The sequence below is a fragment of the Daphnia carinata genome, chromosome 7 (genome assembly GCF_022539665.2).
Source record: "Daphnia carinata strain CSIRO-1 chromosome 7, CSIRO_AGI_Dcar_HiC_V3, whole genome shotgun sequence".
In the NCBI taxonomy this organism is placed as follows: domain Eukaryota; kingdom Metazoa; phylum Arthropoda; class Branchiopoda; order Diplostraca; family Daphniidae; genus Daphnia; species Daphnia carinata.
In genome coordinates, this window is record NC_081337.1 from 10,384,458 (window position 1) to 10,404,767 (window position 20,310).

The following is a 20,310-nucleotide window of genomic DNA, read 5'->3' on the forward strand; positions in this document are numbered from 1 at the left end:
CACGTATCCACTACTTTTGGCCATGACGAATCTATTTGAAAGTCATTCGGGAATCTATTAAATTCTTGAAGGTTTTTTATTTTTATTTTTTGTTTCACTTCTTTTAATTTCGTTATAATAACTCGCCATCAGACAAAAGGTGACAATATCGGAATTCAAACTATTTAGATTCCTTTTTCGAGTTCTCTTAAGGGTTATTGAGGCATTTCTCTTTGGGTTAGCAATGAGTTCCCTCTCCCGCTGCGTATAACGGCCTTGTTACGACGTCCCCGGATGGCGCTGCTCTGAAACTTTCTTCTTCTTCATCCAATACATTCTTTGCTCTTAGTCTTCATAAAAAGCTTACGAGAGGCATTTTGAGTGGCTGAAAGAAATAAGGGGAGAGAGAAACACGGAAGTTCACTGGAATGGCTACACACAAAAATATATATATATTGATTTATATTCGTTTTGTGATGCTACAACGATTAGACGTTCATAGCAACAGCAATTTCAGAAAAAAAGGTGTTATTCGGGAGCTGCAACGAGCGGGGAGCAATCATTCGTTTTTTTTTTGTTTTTTTTTTTGTTTTTTAACTCGGGACCTTGGTTGAAATCCTACGGCCAAGCGAGCACGATTCAGCGTTTTTACCACGCCGGCAAGCGACAATGCAAAAATTATATGGGGGGCGGTAATGGTTGTTGATCAGAATGCCGCTGTCGGGCGACGCTGTAAAGGTATCGCTAGACTTTTCCCAGAAAATCCATCGTCGCAATATCCAAACACAGAAAATAATTTACGGCCGGCCGCTTGTCACGACAGACTGTATACTGAACTTAATGGCCCCCCAATCCTCGGCTCTGTATTTTTTAATACTTGTCATCTTTTTCTTTTTCTTTTTTTCACGACACCCTTTAGCGCGTCCTCCCCCTTTAAAAAGCAAAGCGTCTGGTAAAAGAGTAGTTGCGAAAAGTATATGCGTACATCGAAATTGGCCACATCTCCCCTGTTAACGCTTAATGACGATATGATTTATTAAAAAAAAAGCAATCATACTTAAATGATTGTAGTGGGCATCGATTACGCTATACCAGCAATCAAAATGTTTCACAAGTTGTGTGCTCACCCCGCAACTGCTGACTACCCGTCTCGTTGTAGCCATAAAGGTATATACATATTACACAACTACGCCATTCGTTTGTATCAGCCAAACTGTTTTTTTTTTTGTTTTTTTTTTAAGCAGCAGCCATAAGGCAGGATGGTAAAAATAAAACCGGTTGGCTATGAAAAGAGACGCAGCATACCGATGTTGACGAACGCACGCAGCGGACAATGAACGCCGGTTGTTGGAAGTATTCTATCTATTCTCTCCATCCACAATTGGATGAGCTGCTAGTCAATAAAGTAAAAAAAAATGTGGGCTTTTCTTCTTTTTTCTCGTTGTTACGGTGCCATCTTTTCAGGTCATCAGTCAGGACTCATCGCAATAGTTGTTCGTACCTGACGTTATGACAAACGACCGACTGCTTACGCGACAAGTTTATCTGAGGAGTGAATCTTGAAATGTGGTAGCGCTTGATTAGTTAGGTTTCGCAGATACGGACGATGAAAAAAAAAAAAAGAAAACATCTAATAAATTAAGGAAATTAGTAGAAACGCCTTTAACTCGTAAAGCACTGAGCAAAACTTCGAAGGCGATCTACGTTTTATGTTTTTTTCTAAAGGCGAAGCGCGTGAATTCTTCATAGCTCTAGTTAAGATTTGTATGGCAATGTCGGCTGTTGGCGCTCGCGGAAATATCCAAAGTATCTCGAGGAAAATACGGGAGCCTGTAAATTACAGGATGCGTCGTAACTGGGGATCTTATTTGCCTGTTTTAAGTATTTTGGAAAATTTGTTTTTATTTATTTTTAGTTTGAAAATATACCGAGCCAGGATGTTTCTTCGCCCTCCCACTAATTTCAACAGTCGTGAAACGTAGTTTAAAAGAGCGCACGTACCTCGCCGCCTGTTATGCTTAAACGCTGCTCTTCATAGCGCTGAATGGCAAACGGAAACTGTAGAGCTAGCAGTATATGTTCATGCTACATACACACATGTCAGATTCGTTGAAAGCCGAAACATTTTGGCATGTTCGCAATCTTGCCTCTTTCTTTCACGCTTGTTCCATTCACCGCGTTTCCGGGCACAACCTTTCCTACAAGCGCATCATCCCATATGAAAAAGAGGAAAGAAAAGGGAGGAAAACAAAAAAAAGAAGGGAGGAAATAGAGGCGAACCTCTAAACAGAGTCAAACATGTAGGGGAGAGTCTCTCCTCGGCTCCCAGTGAATGTTGAATAGCGTTCAAGTGATTGGTGGTGAGCCTGCTAGACTGCTATAGCAACTGAAAGAGGGTGGAGGACAAGGGACCCCGTAGGCCTTCAAGTGTACGCTCAGCTCCATCGACCAGACCCTGTACTTACCTGCAGCCTTACATGCTAATTTAGACGATGCACCCCCTGCAGGTAAATGCATACCTGTAGTACCAGGCGCACTGCACTAGGAATTGACTAATAGTCTCGCTTGTTCCCCCCCGCCTTGGCCTTGGCGTATGGCTGCAGCGTCGCCAGATTGTAGCTCCTTCTAAACCTGTATGTGCAAGCAGTTTAGCTATACACCTTTCAAAGTCTGAGCTATAGTTCTTTTTTTTTTTTTCTTAGACGCATCAAGCATTGAGTCCCCTATAACATTCAGGTATCTTCATGCTGATGCTATTCCACGGAATATCGTCAGTCTATATGTAGGCTTTCGATTGAAGATCGAGTCGTAGGAACATTTTTATAGCATGTGTCTTTCTTTTTAACCGTTTTTCCCATTTTTCATTCCAACCTCCTCGTATCTTTTTGTTTCTTTTTTTTTTCTTTTTACTATTCAGAGAACTCTAACGGACATACAAAAGATTTCTTCTGCATTTTACGACTGCGGCATAGTTCTAAGTTCTTGAAGCAAAGGGGCCATAGAACAAAATGACAATAAAAAAAAAACAACAACAACAGAGAATAAGGAAAGAAACTAGAAGTTGCGACGTTCGTACTTACAACGCGTGAATCCACCGACTGTACCTCAACGTGAACAAGAGGGAAAGCTATGCAACGTACGCAGGGGTGTACATGTTGGATCATTTGTGCTAATAACCGAACCGGAGAGGTGACTGCCATCCCGCGTGTCCGCCTGCAATTTGCCCACTTTCCTTTCGCGATGCGTGTCAAATTGGCCTATCGTGCTACTGCTTTTTCTCTCCGGTTTCCAGCAAAAGTTTTTTTTTTTTTTTTTCAAAATCTGCTTTCGTAGGTTTTTTTTTTTGTCTTTATACGTGTCGCGATAGACTTCAAAGAACGCTGCGTGACGGCATGCAATGCATCCTGAGTTACCGATATGTGGTGTGATGGGCACCACAAAACGCAGTCATTCGATATAAGTACCATGTCGAGTAGCACATGAATTGCCTCTATGATTTACACTGAAAGGCTGGCACGCAGGATTTTTTTTACCGCTGGCATGTGATATATTGCATATCTCCATGTTCATCGATAAATGTAACAAGGCACAGAGAGAAAGAACCAAGGTGTTAAAAAAAAAAAAAATGGATTTGCTGACATGATGGACCAATTGGTTCATCAATGCTGCGTGCTCTAACGGGCTGCCGAAACGTGAACAACTAGTATAAGTACATTGTTTTTTTCCCCGTTAGAATTTGCATGATTGAAAGAATAAGAGCTTAAAATTGGCCTATTGAAGTGAAAGAATAACCGAAAATGTTGCTGGATCTTTTGGATGCTGAATCGTTCACGTTGTCTTGTTTGAGTGCGAGCCAACAAAAGACAACGGGGCGCCGTCGTCTAGGCCGCAAGTTATTGGGGACTCCCGGCGTGATGTACGAGCTCCTTCTTTCTCATCTTCCATGAATACAACCTTACACATCATTCCACCAGCAGACCAGCACGGCAGTTTCGGTTCGTCGCCTTATGTGCGTTTCTTTTGTGTCCTGGGCTTCTCACTGCAAGTCTCCTGTCCACTGCATGTTTCGATGTTCGACAAGCCATAAAAGATACACGACCCCCGAAAAAAAAAAAAAAAAAATAAAGAAAAGAAAACCTCCTTTTTTGTGTCAGCATGTCAACGTAGGTAAAGGTAATGCAGCAACCGAGTTGAAACCGTCTGTCGCGTATCATTCGGGAGGGTTCGCATACCTTTCACATAAAAACTCGAGTTAATCATCGTGCACTTTCCCATATATTTCCAGAGCTCTTTTTCGTTTCTTCCTCCTACTTTTGAAAAATGGCGTGATTTTTTTTTTTTTGTTTCCTTGTGAAATGTAGTCAATTCTCAGCAAACTATCATTTGACATTGTTTTGGTGACAACAGTTTTGGTGTTTCTTTTGTTTTTCTCACATTTCTTTTAAGAACTTTCCCGCATCCTGCGTAAGATTGTTCTTCAATTTTTTTTTTTTGCGTTGCCTCGTTGCGGTAGCCCCGGCAGTATTCTCCTCAAACGCTATTTTTCGATTAGGGAACGATCAAGTTCTCCAACGAGATCTTGCTGAACACGTCTACATAATAGGCAAAATGGCGTTGTGTCTTTGAGAATGCGATCGGGAATTTGTCCCGCGTGGCGCTCTTTTATTACCAGACGGAGTCGAGGGCACTGTCATTCTCACAAGGTCATTACGCAGGCGGGTATAATCGCGCGCACGAAAATGCATTCGACCTTCAACCATCTCCGGGCTCAATGTGTTTTTGCTCTCACACATTTTTTTTTTTTTTTTTTTCTTTCCCCTCTTGCCTGATGGGGAGATAATTTGCCTCCTGCCGTTGTATCAGACGACGGATCAGAAAACACTGGAGGAATAATTACTATTATACGCCAGTTCCTCTCCCGTAATTCGACGATCCCAGAGGCACCTGAGCCAAAGCGCAAGCAAGACGGAAGCTTCCAGCCTTGCACTGACTGCAAACCACCAGCTCGTAGTCGATGCTGGGGCATTTCAATGCTTTTTCTTTCTCGATTCCTTCATTCCTACCATTAAACTTCTTATTGTGAGCGTTTCATAGCAGTTATGCTTGAGCAAGTGCAGCACTCTCCAAAAAAAAGCCTTGGCTTATGTATCGACGATAATAAGCGGAGTCGTAGCAGCCGTAAGATTCGATTGACTAGGGGTGGGTTTCCGTCATAAGAGAGGAATATCACGATACCGACAGATCGCTCTAACAATGATGTATTAGCAAGATGCAAAGTTCGTAATCTAACCATCTATTCTTTACATGGTGTATAGGGAAGTGGATGGATGGTTTCCTTTTTTTTTTTTTTTTTTTTCCTATTTTGACCCATCTTATTGGTGTTCTTGCCACGGTAGTCTATTCTGGTTTAATTTCTCCCTATTTTTTTAATTTCGTTTTTGTTTTCATTGGTACATCAAGCTTTACGAAAAGTGTAGGCATACCGTGCGATGGTTGGTGGTGAAGCCAAGTCAAATGAAAGAAAACAAAAACTAAAGAAATTTGGTAAGAAGCATTGACTGTACTGGGGAGGAAGATGAGCCCTCCGAATGAATAGGACTACGTGATGGATGATTCACTTGTGAAACTAAGAACAGGAAATTTTAGGCCGCGAGGTAAAATAATAAACCTCTGTCCCGTCTACCATACCTATGCCATACGTGTTTCAACAAAAGCTCACACTTACGTAGCAAATTGAATCCAAACTTTTTCGGAATTATTTATTTATTTTTTTTTTAGCTAAGATTAATTCGCAAATCCTGTGTCGTTATGGACGTCTAGGAATGTAGGATTCTATTTTTAACTGTAAGCAATTTTGCCTTATCGCATCGCGGAGACCCCCGACTTTTAAATGCGCGCATCACTAAATTCCCTCCGACTAATGTCTGACCGCTAACTCGCATCCCGAACATAGAAGTTACGTTGGTTGTTAAAGTACACATTTCTCACGATTGACATTGTCTGAAAAAAAAAAAAAAAGAGATGACTTTAGCTGGCGCCATTTTCAATAGTTAAGAAGTGCTTTTTTTTTTTTTTGTTCACGTCGCAACCGCCGTTGTCGTTATCGTCTCAACCAAACCTTTGCTGGTTTCTGGCATAATCTTGTACTGCATTGCCTCGCCTCGTCTTGCCGTGTGGTGCCGTACACGCGAGTTAAGTGACAGGGACGGGCACCGTATGGTCGAAAAACCCCGACGATTTTCTGTCATTATTTTCTCATCAGGCAACGATTCGGGGAGGGGAGGGAAAAGGCAGAAAAGCAAGGGCAATCCATGGTTCATGGCTGTTTCCTTGCTTAGAGTCTTCTGGCATAGCATCATACTGGCTGTACCTGCATCTCTTCATAATTGTACATCTCCGTTTGCGCTGCAAGGCAAGACGTACGCACATCAACCTATCCACTCTCGGCTATATTCTCTCTCTCTACATCTCCTCTCTCAAAAGGCTTCCTAATCGCATGACGAATGGAGTCAAATTAAAATAAGGAAGCATGACTATTTTTTTGAGACATTAAATGGACAGACATGAAGAAAATGACGAGAGAAAAAAAGAGAGATCAATGACACGACCTGAATTCATGTGAAATCATTGCGACAATAGACGACAAAGAGATGCACACTGACTGACGAGCTCCAGAGGTCATTTCCTTTTTATTTTTATTTTTTTTTTTACCCGGTTTACATTAAAACTACCAAATCTGAACCAGAGGCATAGTATGAAATAGAAAAGAAAGAAGAAGAAGAAGAAGAAGAAGAAGAAGAAGAAGAAAAAAAAATGTAATGGACGCATTATGTAATAGAGCAGCTTCAGCTCTTTCAGTCTTCTCAACCAATTCACAGAGCCACTTAAGCGGCTGGGATGCATCAACAGCAGGGAGTCGGGAAAAGAAACTGAGGCGCGGTGTAGGCAAAAGGCTCGGCTACGGACTGGATTGGCTGGCGACGGGTTGTTTGGTGTTGTTGCCACCGAGGCCCGTCGTGTTATTTTCTTTTACCTTTCTGTTTGGACGTGTAGCATCAGAAAACAGCAGGAAGACGACAGAAAAGTGGTAAAAAGCAGGATTAGTGCTACAAACAATTAAATGACAATTACGAGTCATTGAAGTCAATATTTTCTGGCTTGCCTCCTTCGGCCCAGGTGGTACACAACCTATCCGCCTCCTGATTGCTGCAGCTTTTTTTTTTTTTCTATAGAGCCGCACTCTTTTCCCTCTTGCCACATACTCCGCTGGCTTGCCATTGTACATTCAGTACACCTCTATTGAATTACACTTTTTTTCTTTTTTTTTTTTACAATTGCTTAAATTATTGCAATTGTGCAAGTTTTGAAAGTTGTATTGTTGCCTTTCTCTTCTCGCTTCTTTTTTTTTTCGTGATTTGCGGAACCATCGAGAACAAAAATCGTGGATTCCTTACTGAAAATACCTATTCTTAGGGGTTTGTTGTGCGATTTAAAGAATGAAAGGAAAAGATCACATCACCGGGCGGGGAATAAGAAGTGAAATTCCAGCCGATCAGCAAAGTCGTATAGAATTAGCGCTGCAAGAAGGGGGCGGATAACGTTGGCAATGTTTAAAGATTTACTGCAAATGAATGTTTGCATTGTAAGCGGCCGTCAAGGACTCCTATAAAAAAAAAAAAAAAAAAAAAAAAACAACAACCAATGAATGAAAAATGGTTAAAGTTTACGTCAGTTCGACGCCTTCATAATATTTCCCGTCGTTTGGCTCTCGAGATTCAGGATGACACGAAAACTCATACGATTTCAGAGACGCAAATGTTGGGAACAAGAAAGAAATGAACGAAATAGCAGTTGAAACCTTTCTTCAAACGTGAGAATGTCAACATTTTCTGTGTTCGAGTTGCGCCGTTGTAGAAAGGAAAAATGGGTCGCAGTCTTCAGATACCTGAGATCTGTGGCGTAGACATTCGGTGATCATTTCAAGGAAATCTAGAGGCGCCTGCTAAGTTCAGACGGAGCCGTAGTTCAAGTGAGGTGAGAAACCCCAGCGAGCATTTGGAGCAATTCTTTTTTTTTGTGTGTGACCCTATGCCGCCTCGTCCTTTGATTCACGGGAAGAACAACACCAGACGCCATTAAGAGTAATAAAGCTAGCACAACTGTAAAGAGAGAGAGAGAGAGAGAGAGAGAGAGGAGAGAGAGGGAGTCTCGTCGTCTTTGTGGTTTAGTGTCATTTCCCATTTTCATCCTCTTTAGAATAAGGGAAAAAATCATTCTATTTACATCGCAAAAACACTCGTACTAAATCTATTTCCAAATTTCTTAAAACCGTGTCCTTTTTCGTATTTTATATCTTTGTATAAATGCTGTGTGCAACGCAAAATCCTCTTTGATTTTGACTTGTTCAGCGACCTGCACAAGTCTTTACACATTGATAAATATCGACAGACGTGAGTGCAACTGAAAAACACAGTGGATCCGTGTTATGCAGCCAAATGTGCAGATCACTTTTAATGGTAGAAGCTCCTCGTTGTACCTCATCTCTGCTATATTTTCGCAAAAATTGGAGGATTGTTGCTGAGAGTTTTGCAGTAAACAAGAGAGGCTTTTGTCTCGTTCGGCACATGGTTGGCTAGCAATGCGCGTCCTAAATGCAAGGAAAAATGGACGACAGTTTGAAGCAGACCCATTTGCAATTGAAGAATTTTTTTTCTTGGCAGCTTTTGAAAAAATGCATTAGGAAACGATGGGGAAGCTTCACGTTTGTCAGTGCCCATGTGGTTTCGCTTCCTTGTCGAAGGGCTTTTACTGACTACCTGGCCGGTAAAGTTGTATACACGACATCATTATAATTACAACGTGACTGTGAAAACACACGCAATCGACACCGTGCATCAACTAAAACATCGTTACGTGGTCACTAGCAGTGGCATCTGTCCAGTTCCACTTGCTGACATTGTTATGCCATCTCGCTGGCTGTCTTATTGGCTCCTAGGGCCTGTTACGTATTGTCGCATAACAACGAAACGCTTTTCGTATGCAATATTTTTTTCTTTTTCTTTTTTAAGTGGTTATCTATTGAAGCCACGAAAGCAAATTTGGACTTTGTAGATCCACAGAGCGAAAACAGAGATTACTTGCGCAGTTAAAAACTCTTTGAGTGGGAGGTTGGACAAGAGTAGCAAGGGGCGAGGAACGGTGCTATTAAGTCGTTGGCCAGGGACCCGTTAAAAAGACACGACAACAGCAGCTGCGCAAATCCCACACAGTCGACCATAATATAACCAAAGGAGCTGATAATACTATTCCTGCCATCGCGTTCAGTTGGAAAGTATCATATCTGAGCTGCCCACCTGCCAGCTCTTCGCATCCATTGCGTTGAGAGACATTCAACATCAATCATCATCTGTTGCAGAACGCTGATAGTCAAAACTCCATCTCGTTTTAAAAAGAGCGCAATAAAAAAAGAGAAGGAAATAAAAGGAAAACGATTTTGAAGCCTGTTAACTGTGAAGAACACACGCAGTTCTTGCTCGCAACTTGGGCGCTGTTATTTTCACTGAGTTTGGGGCCATCGTTTTGTGCGAAACGCGCAAGCAATTTGGAGGTGGCTCGATGATTCTTCGTGGTTATAAAGGCGATTGGTCCTAAAGCTTCTCGAAGATCGTGTTGCAATCAAATAGCCGTGCGATTGATACAGCCGAAACGCACGCATGACCAAATGCATCGGTGCATTTCTATCTATCTACAGTTGACTCTCTACCATTCAGTTTGTCGGATTTGGCTAGACGAACAATCTAAACGAAGACAAAGTATGCGGCAGGAATCTGAATACCTGTATGACAGATAAGGCGGCTCTTTTTTATCACAGTTACTATACGTCTCGCTATATCTTGATTCATTTCACATTTTTTTTTTTTTTTTTGCCTCCCTTCTTTCCTCCAAGTTCTTCATCGCGCGTAACCTGTTAATGTCAACCTTTCGCGCTGACCGAAATGATCGCGTCAGAAATTTTGCCATCCGTCAACATCGCAAATTTTTGTTCCCCCCCCTCCCCCCCCCATTCCCATCCCTTCTTTACATCACTTTGTTCTCAACCCCTAATTGAGTCTAAGTGACTGGCGCCATTTTGCCACTTGCATTTTTTGCTGTATCGAGTGTGGTCGTGCCGACTTCCCCAGATCTCACCCTGTAAATCTTACCAACTCGTGAAGGCACAAAAGTTGGACACAACGTACGAACCAGTTTCGTTTGTTCAGTGTATTATTCCAATCGAAATTCGAAATGATTGTCGATCAGTTATTCACGAAGATGTTGCACAGTGATTGGCAGTGGTTCTCTGTGATGGAAGGTATGAAGCATGGGACATTAGTGGAAAACGAATGAAAAATCGTCGAGTTCCTTTGTTTGAAATACGCATTATTGTTCTCATTCAGAAAGATTGCATTTACGTGACTGATGTCAAATAGTAGAAGAACTGAATGACTTACTATGTTTCTTTTTCTTTCATCTCCTCGCATTACAGGTATCTGCAACAGATCCGGATTGTGGAGTCAACGCCATCGTCAACTACACGATGGGCGACGGATTCGGCAAGTACCGAGAGTTCGAGGTCAACCCGTCGTCTGGTGAGATTTGCATCTCGGCCGCGCTCGACCACGAGAAGAGAAGCATCTACGAGTTTCCTATATTAGCAACAGACAGAGGTACGCAAATTGATCGTCTTTCTTTATTCTCGCCTACCCAATGCTCTCTGAAAGATGTTTTTATGAGTCATATGGCGTCAACAGAGTCGAAACGAGTAGCCGTTCCAAATTTTCGTGTTAAAGAAACGACCAGTGTCAATAAAGTGCTGATGGTCGTCGCGTTATTTGACAAGTTTCAATTATCGATACATGGGCGTAATGGCATGCAGTTTGATGTTTATGAATCTTGAGAGCTAAATAGCCTGTGGCTTTCAGCTAATCGAATATTTTGTAATCAACCAACAGGTGGTCTGAGTACGACAGCCATGGTCAAGATCCAAGTGATCGATGTCAACGACAACCGGCCGACGTTCTACCCTCGCGAGTACAACGTCTCGCTGCGCGAACGCGAAACTGTCAACTCGCCCGTCGTCGTCGTCGTGGCCACCGACAGGGATGCCGGCAAGTACGGCACCGTCCGCTACGCCATCGTCGCCGGCAACGAGGAAGGATTGTTCCGGGTGGAAATGTCCAGTGGCGAAATCTTCTTGACGCGACCGTTGACCCGCGCTCGACTGGCTCATCGACTCAACATTTCGGCGACGGACGGCGGAGGACTGCGCTCCACTCACGACGCCGAAGTCCTCATCACCGTCATCGACAGCAGCCACCAGCCGCCGATTTTCGAGAGCAACCGCTACCTGTTTTCCGTCCGCGAAGATGCACAGCGCAACTCGGTCATCGGCACCGTCTCGGCTTCCAGTGTTACCGGTAAGTTGACAATTTGCTCAAATTTATTTATTTTTTTTTTTTTTTTTATTTGAGACTTATCTTGTAAGGATGTAAAAAAAAAATGTTAGCTACACTAAGCGAGAAATATGTGATGAGAATCAACGCGATGTAATGTCAGAACACAAATCTAAAGTAGAAAATCAAGTAAAACAGGGGAGAAAGGGAAAAAAAAAACAAAACATATTATAAGATGACACGATATTGTAGATTCAGTAAAAATAAAAAAGATAAAATAGAAGAACAGCACCGTCGTAACGGCTGAGCTTGAACTTGGGGCTTCATGTTGACTGCCGGAAGAGGGTCTGGAGGTATTAGGGAACGCAAACGATGATGCAGGGTACGGCTTAGAACGCTGTACTAATGCACCGACATTTCGTGAAGGGAGTGGGAGGAGTAGGAAATGTTGACCCGAGTCATCGGGGCGACCATCGCGTGACAGCTGCGCCATTAAGGTGATGTCTCCAGAAACGGTTTCCAATTATTACCATGCAAGAAGCTCTTACCTTCCAAATCTTAATACGTTTTTCCTCTTTGAACGATAGTTGTACAGCAGAAAGAAAGCGAGGACACATATGCAAAGCAATATAAAAAGAGCATATACCGTTTATATGTGGATAATGCTCCATGCTCCACATACATGCAAAGAGAAGACTCGGAAAGAGCTGGGTGGGAACCTCCGCTGATGGGTATAGAAGCATTTCAACAACAACTTAAAAAACAAAACAAAAGGAGAGCATTTAAGGCTCAGGGCAAAATGAAGGAGCAAAAAATCCAATCTGAAGCCCGCCATTTTCCGGCCAACTAAGAGCAAAACTGTCATTAGGCTCGCGTTGACTAAGCCATTACAAATGTACAGTAGTTAAACAGACGAGGGAAAACGAAGAGAGATAACAGTAAAATTTTCAAAAACATAGTAAGAGGTAGAAAGTAGAATGAACAAACTAAGAATGAACATTTTCAGTCTTATGTTTAGCTCATTCTAACTTATTCTTCTAACTCATTCCTTGAAAACGAACGTCAAGTTATGACAATTTCGTTCGTTTTTTTTTTTTTTTTTTTAAACAGTAGTTTTCAATTAACAACAGTGCAGGAAAATTCGATTAATGGAAGAATTACGTTGAGCGTAGAAGTGTGACATACTTTTTTTTTTTTTTACATAAAAAAAAAAAATTTCGTTTAATGAGGTAGGAGTTAAACGAATTAATTAGACAAATTCTTTCGTTTGTTTGTGTTATTTGTGCAGGTTCGGACAGTGCTCGCTATTCCATCTATTCTGGTGATCCGAATGGATATTTTTCCATCAATCCGGTCAGTGGCACGATCACGACCAACACGGAATTGGATCACGAGACGCATCCGTTTGTCTTGCTCAATGTGGCTGCTATGACAGGAGAGCCGCCGACGTTCGGTCACAGCCAGGTAAGCATGTCCCTCCCAATATCCTCATTTTTTTTTTTTTTTTTTTCTTTTTTTTTTTCATGTTTACCCGCTCGTGTGATTTACGATGCGAATTCCTGATATCCAACCTCGTTTCCCACGAAAAGTTGCGTAATGTGTAACAGTAATAGGCGCCCGGCATTCCAAACGACTTATTACGAAACATGTTTCATCGACCCAGCAAAATCTGTGTTTCACTGGAATTTTCGTTTTGCAAATTCTTACCCAACAAATTTTGATCTTAGATTTTTTTTTTTTTTTTTTTTTTTTAAATTGGATTTTTAAATGAGATGTCGTGAGATCCTTTCCGTACCGAGTCTTTTTTAGAAAGAACACAAAATCACAGCGTACCCATTACCTTTTTTTTTTTTTTTTTTTTTTTTTTTTTTTTACAGGTGAATATTACCATCGGCGATGTTAACGACAATGCCCCAGAATTCGACACGGTGGTTGTGAAGATTTCCGTGGCCGAGAACGCCGAACTCGGTACGCCAATTTACGCGGCTCACGCTCACGACGATGACAGTAATGACAATGGCGCCGTCACCTACCAATTACTGACCAATCCTGATGGCTTGTTCAAGATCGACCCGCGTCAAGGCTTCATCATGCTAACACGAAAATTGGATTTCGAAACGACGCAGAAATACGCGCTGGTGATTGGCGCGCAAGACAAAGGCACGCCACCGCTTCGTTCGAATCTTACGCTCAACATCGAAGTGCAGGATGTGAACGACAACCCGCCGGCTTTCGAAAAGGATGAATACCGAGTGAACGTGGCCGAATCTTTAGCCGTTAACTCGCAGTTCCTGCAGGTCAACGCCGTCGACCTGGACACGGGCAACAACGCCCGCTTGACTTATCGCGTCAAAGAAGAAGCCCTGGCCGATCTCTTTGGCATCTTCCCCAACAGCGGCTCCCTCTATTTGAAGAAGAGCCTCGATCGGGAAGTGCGCGACCGCTACACGTTGACCGTCGTCGCCACGGACAATGGACTGCCGCCGGGAAGCGCCTCGGCCACTGTCAACGTCTTCGTCATCGACGCCAATGATAACGATCCAGTCTTCACTCGCGAAGTCTACCAGTTCACCATCGAGGAGAATTTGGAGAAGGGCGCCTTGGTCGGCGTCGTCTCCGCTACCGACAGAGACCTCGACGCCAACGCCGCTTTGCGCTACAACCTCTTGCCGGCCAACAGCAGTTTCCAGCTCAACTCGCTCACAGGTACGTGACATTTTCAATATTTTTGCCTGATTTGTCCCTTTCGCCCCACTTGCGTCGCATTCCTGCCGACCCTATCGCCATCATTCGAACATTCTTCCGTTCAGGCACCATTGGCATTTGAGTTTTGATGGGCGTTGACTTAATCGTTAAGTCTTTTCGATTTCCCTCGAACGACTTGAAATGTGGACCTTCCACCCTTGTTTTGTTTTTTGTTTTTCTCTTGTTTTTTATTATTTTTTTTTTTTTTAATTTTTGTGGCTTTTGGACGATGGCCAGCGCTACGACATTCTGTCCGTTGATTGAATCATTGATTTGGTTTATGCACGCTGAGGGGCGCGATAGACAAGTAGATGTACGCACATCTTGGCATCCTGATCACGAAGTCTACATGCTTGACGTAATGAATAAGTGATTCAAGATTTTCGAAAAGAGAGCGAAACAAGAACGAGAAAGGCAAAAGGGTTTAGACGCATCGTTATCATTGTCGGGAGAAACAAACACACACAAACACAAAAAGGGAATAGTAAAGAACAACCATCGTTCGCTGAGACTGTTTACATGTCTTCAGGACCGCCAGACTGGCGGCTCCTCGTTGTTCTTTCGTCTGCAATTTTCCCTTTTTTTCTTCTTTTTCTTTTTCTTTTTTTTTTTGAATGGTGTCTTCTACACTATTTGTTGTTATTGTTGTTGAGGGGGAAGCGCTGGAATTCGGAAGAAGATTATCGATCGGTTTTGTCGTGTTTCATTTTATTAGCGACGACTAACATTCGTAGCATTGGAGCGATGGGGGGGGGGCAGGGGGGGGGAAGAACAGAGAGAGTAGGCCGTCACACCTCTTTTCACTCAGCGACTACCTTATAAGGCCTTATCTTTCCTTTATTGTTCTTCTCGACTTTGTGTGTCTTGGTGTTACGGAAACACATCCGCAATAGCAAGTCGCCTTTCACAACAACAACAACAAAAAAAAAAGCCAGCGCTTTTCGAACGGATAAGAATAGCAGATGTTGTGAAATAGGCAAAGAAAAGGTAGATAACACGAGGAATAAAAAACTGTCAGTTAAAAAAAAAAAAAAAAAAAAGAGGAAAAAGACTAGCGGACAAAATGAGAGACAAGAAAAGAGGAAAGCGGACAAAAAAAAAACAAAAACCAAACAACACACAACACATACTAGCTTTATACCTGTGTGGCCAATCGCTATCGGAATCCGTTGATGCCTGATAACGCAATCCATTAGAGAAAAATAAAGAGGGAGGGCAAGAGGAGTTCCCACTCCCTGAAGACTCGTGGAGTTTTCAAGTTTTCTGTCTGTGTCTGTGTCTGTGTTTGTGTGATGAGATCTGGTTCAGAAAAAAAAAAAAAAAATACGTTAGAAAATTGCGGAAAAATGGAAATGCGAAAAATCACTAGACTTTTAATCTGGGAGATTTACCAGTTTCTTTTTGGCAAACTTCAAACGAACTTTCTACGTGAAATGCATTGTTTTATTTATCACTAACGCTCGCACTGAATCGCAAACCATTACGTCTAATGAAGCTTGAAAATTCGTCCGGGTGTATATGCAGGTGGTAATTTGCGACGTGCGCATTAGTGTGCATCGCTAATGGTTCAAAACTCGATTCCGCCGTACTTTTTTATTTTTTATTTACTTATTTCTTTATTTATTTTTTTTTTGCTGTCATGTGTTTCCGCTCATGGCAGTCCAGTGTGACTAACTAAAATTCTTTCCGTCTTATTTGTTTGTTTCTTTTTCTTTTTTTCTTTTTTCTTTTTTTTTTTAACCCCACTGTCTGTTAGTTGAACTCTTTTCCTTAACCATTGATAGTTATCAGATTCCGAACGTCATTTGCGCTCTTGTGTGTGCGCGCGCCCCAACTCGTCAAATGAAAAACAAAAAAGATTTTTCCAGGGTTGTCTTTTTTTTTTCCCCCCTTTCTTTTCGGTTGGATTTCGACATTTTATTTTTTATTTTTGTGTGTCAAGTTCCTGAAAAGGAAGCAACAAGAAGAAGAGGGCGAGAGAGAGAAAAAGCGGGTAAAAAAGAAGAGAGCTGGTAGGGGATAAAAGGTGGGAAACTGTCAAGTCGCGTGGTTTCCGTCATCAAGGTTGCGGATGGGTTAGTGATATCCCGAAGTGCACTTAGAGAGCCAATCGTTTTCGGCTCTGGGCCGGTCGTTAGTCAACGTCAACTCCAACTTGATAATGATAAAACTGGACCAGCACTGCTCTGCAGCGCTTTTCCATGTCCACGTGCGTGCCTCACTGTGTGGGAGGGAAGAAAAAGAAGAAGGAGAAGAAGAAGAAGAAAAAGGGAATGAACAAACCACACTAGAAAAAGAGAGAAAAAGAAGAGATACAGATGGAATGCCAAGACAGATAAAAGACACTCGGATGCAGTCATCTACCTATAAAAAAAAAAAAAATTTTTTTTTTTTTTTTTCTTTCTTTCTTCAAACTCACGGGTTATGGAGTCTAACTGTTGTATAACAAGCCAAGTTTCCTAAAGCCGAACGGAACCCAGCCAATTTTTTTTTTTATCGACGATAGAAAAAGAGAGAGAGAAAAAAAAAAAATGAAAAGGACCGTGAAAGAATGTTATTCGATATCGGTTTGGCGGCTACAGTTTTATTACAGTTTTGTGCAAGCTGGATTTTACTTTTTTTTTTTTTTTTTTTTTTTATTTTTTTTCTAATTCGCTTATGCACAACATTCCTAAAGGAAGCGAGAAAAAAAAAAAAAAAAAACAACAAAAATTCAAAACAAATATTTATATCTCGGGGAATGTGCGTGATCAATCTGTCTTGATTGAGTGGCCGAAAAATCAATCATCAATCAAGCGTGCTATACTAGGCACTGGACAATGTGTCCAGTCGTAAACTGACTCTATGGCCTGATAAGAAAAGAGTGTTAGCTATGGCAAGAAAAGACACTAACGTACCCAACCAAAAAGAAAGGGAAAAAAACAAAAAAAAACAAAAAAAAACAAAACATAACATGGAAACGCATTAGAGCTCACTCACCGTGGTACGCAAGTTGAGATGTGAGCACATTCCCATTGATCATACATTTTTTTTTTTTCTTTCTTCCACCGCGTATGATCCAACAGTAGCACAGGTTGTCATACACGATGGAGCAGGGTTGAATTCGCTTGAAATTCATCGTTCCACCATCTTGTTTTTCCCTTTTCGTTTTCTTCTTCGTAGAAATATCAGCAGCTCTTTATCTTCATTTCTCGGTACTGTCATTTTGGTCTTCACTTTTTGTTTTACTTCAACTTGATCTTGTTGTCGTGCTGTTTTCAATTTGGTCAACATAATAGCCGTTGCGATCCTCTCCGATTTGGTGGTGCGTTGCGGAACGGAAGCTCCCGGTGCTTGGTTAAAACAAGTGTCGTCGAATCGAATCGAATGCTTTTGGCCAATAGCAAACGCAAACGCAACAAGAATCGCGTTTTTTTTTCTTTCTTTTTTTTTTTTTTTTTTTTCTCTCTACCGATGAATCTTTAATGGCCCTTCTTTTTTTTTTTTTTCCAAGCTAAAAGAAAAGCATCGGAATGTTGATGGAAATGCAGCGCACCGTAAAAGACGTAACGTCCCGTTGTTTCGGTTTAACGAAACCCGGATGTGGGTTCCCGAGGTACGCATCGAGCAGGCGAGACTAAAAACCCATTGCGCTAATTTCTCATTTCTGCATGTAGGAAATTTGGAAAGAAGAAATGAAAAAAAAAAAAAAATAATAAATAAATAAATAAATAGATAATGCACCGTGTGCGTATGCGTGAAAAAAAAAAAACCAAAAAAACTGTTGTGCGTTTCGATGTCGGAGGAAAAGCGTGAAGTCATTGTGGCAATGACGGGCTCGTCTTGTTGCGCATATGCCGCTCGGTTTCATCCGATCTCATATGCACAAGAGACGCATCTTTTTTTCTTTTTTTTTTTTTTTTCTTTCATTTTCTCTTTCTGTTCGTTATTTGAAAACCCTCCGTTTTTTTTTTGTTTTTTTTTTCAGGGTGACTTTAATTCTATTTTCCTTTTTCCGTGATAGTGAACGCTGCGAAACGAAGAGAAAGTCGTTTTTCCGTCCCCCCCCCCCCCCCCAAAAAAAAAAAAAAACCAGTCAGAAAAATAGACGCTTTTTTTTTTTCGATTCTAGTTTTTTATGGAATTTGGGTTCTTTGATTCCATGGCCATGTTCTTTTAGTTTTTTTTTTTATTTTATTATTATTTTTTTTTTTTTTTTTCATGGTTCATGGCCAACATGTAATCAAGATAGTGGCCGATTTGGAAAGAGAGAGAGAGAGAAAAAAAGGGGACCTTTTTTTTTTTTTTTGTCAGAGAACGTTTTCACTGAGACTTAGAATGTCAACCTCATCGTGTCGAAATGTGGGACGGGACGGAACTGCCAACAAGGAGGTCCGCCTAGTTGCGAGCAGGGTCTTTTTTTTTTTTTTTTTTTTTGTTTGTTTGTTTGTTGAGGGGGGTTCCTGTTCCTCATCGATATTCATCTACCTTTGTGGTGATTAAAAGGTGCGGAGGAAAAAATGAGGGAGAGAGAGAGAGAGAGAGAGCCCGAAAACACTTGGGAAGAGAGAGTGAGAGGCACATTATCGGATCGTGAACGAGTCCCCAATAGAGAAAGTATGAAGAGACATAAGAGAGGGCGATAACGGACCGTCCATTTGGGTCGAATCTCATTTTCAGAGGGGAAATTGTGTTAAGCGTACCACCAGTCGAGACATGAGGATTGCGTGAGAATCTTTTTAGACACCACCACTACAAAAAAAAAAAAAAAACCGAAGGGAACAACAAAACAAAACAAAACACATACAAAAACAATGAGTGAAAAATAACAAGAAAAATGATAAAAGACAACTGTGAACGACGGGCTATAAAAACTAGCGCGAAGAAGTTGTTGTTTCACTTGTTTCAATATCAAGTTTTTTTTTGTTTTTTTTTTGTTTGTTTTTTTCATGTACGATTTCTTGTTTGCATATCCCGGCTGTTCGTTCACGTTTTCTCTCACTCGTCCTTCGTTCTTTAGGGAAATCTGTCTTTTTTTTTTTTTTTTCTTTTTTTGTGGGTGTTTTTCGTCTTCTTCTTCTTCTTTGGTCAGATGTTTTCGTGCGATCCTGAAGCGCGTTCATCCTATTATCTTTCAGTTGTTCTTTTTTTTTTTTTTTTCAAGCTCGACATGTTACTAGTGAATGGCGTACACGCGTGCGAAGCGCGTCCGTCAAACGAAACCATCCGAGTAATTATAGCAAAGGAATTAAAATGAGGGAAGGTTTTTTTTTTTTTGCTGCTGCTGGGCAAAAGACATGTCTGTGTGCTTCTTTCTCTATCTCGCCCGTCTAATTTTTTCTATTTCCCGATCGTTTTTTGTTTTTTTTTTTTTTTCTTCTTTTTTTTTTTTTTTTTAAACTCCTTTTTGCTGGTGATGTCAACACAAAAATGCAAACTCACGACGCGTTAACTTCAACGCAGAGGGGAAGAATTAAAGAACGAAAAAAAAAAAAAAAAAAGGGTTTCTTTTTTCTCGTTCCGCATTTAAACGCATTGTCGGCAAAAGAATTCGAACTGTGATTATGACTTTTCTTTCTTCTTCTTTTCAACTCTGCGGTCCGTTTTTTTTTTTTCCACCTTACCCGACGTGTGAATGAGTAAACAGAAGAGAAACATAAGGAATAAAAGAGAAAAAAAAAAAGAAAAAGAAGAAAGAAAAGGGGCTAAAGAAGTCACATGCCACTCACGGACAACGAGAGAAGTGAGAAAACTTTCCAAATGAGTTATAAGACGAAAAAAAAAAAAAAAAGAAATGGAAATTCCTAAAAAAAAAAAAAAAAGCCAGGGCTGCTGACCGGATAGAGGCAAAAAGCAGCGAAGAGGTAGATATGAATAAAGAAGAAGAAGATGAAGAAACAGATGAAGAAATAAAGAAAAAAGGGCCAATGGAATCTTGGGCGAGAATGACAAGCGGCCGCGAAACACCTCACTGCCTCCCGACTCGACACGTTCCCGTTTATCCGATTGGAGTGGTCTTGTCGCATCGTGTCTTCGTCTAGAAGAAGAAGAAGAAGAAGAAGAAGGAGGCCAAATAACACACACACACACACACACAAAAAAAAAGAATAACGCGACAAGGTCTCATCGTTTTTCTTGTTTTCTTTCACGATGTCGCTTCTTTGTGTGTGCGGGC

General features: G+C 41.4%; 1 protein-coding gene across 1 annotated transcript in view; it reads left to right on the forward strand.

The window, feature by feature from the left end:
• Nucleotides 1-20,310, forward strand: part of LOC130686037 (protein dachsous-like) — a 48,324-nt gene that overhangs the window by 11,481 nt on the left and 16,533 nt on the right. The window contains exons 2-5 of the mRNA XM_057509334.2: nt 10,505-10,685; nt 10,971-11,435; nt 12,700-12,875; nt 13,289-14,117. Coding sequence (XP_057365317.1) covers nt 10,505-10,685; nt 10,971-11,435; nt 12,700-12,875; nt 13,289-14,117 — 1,651 coding nt within the window. The remainder of the gene's footprint in view (nt 1-10,504; nt 10,686-10,970; nt 11,436-12,699; nt 12,876-13,288; nt 14,118-20,310) is intronic.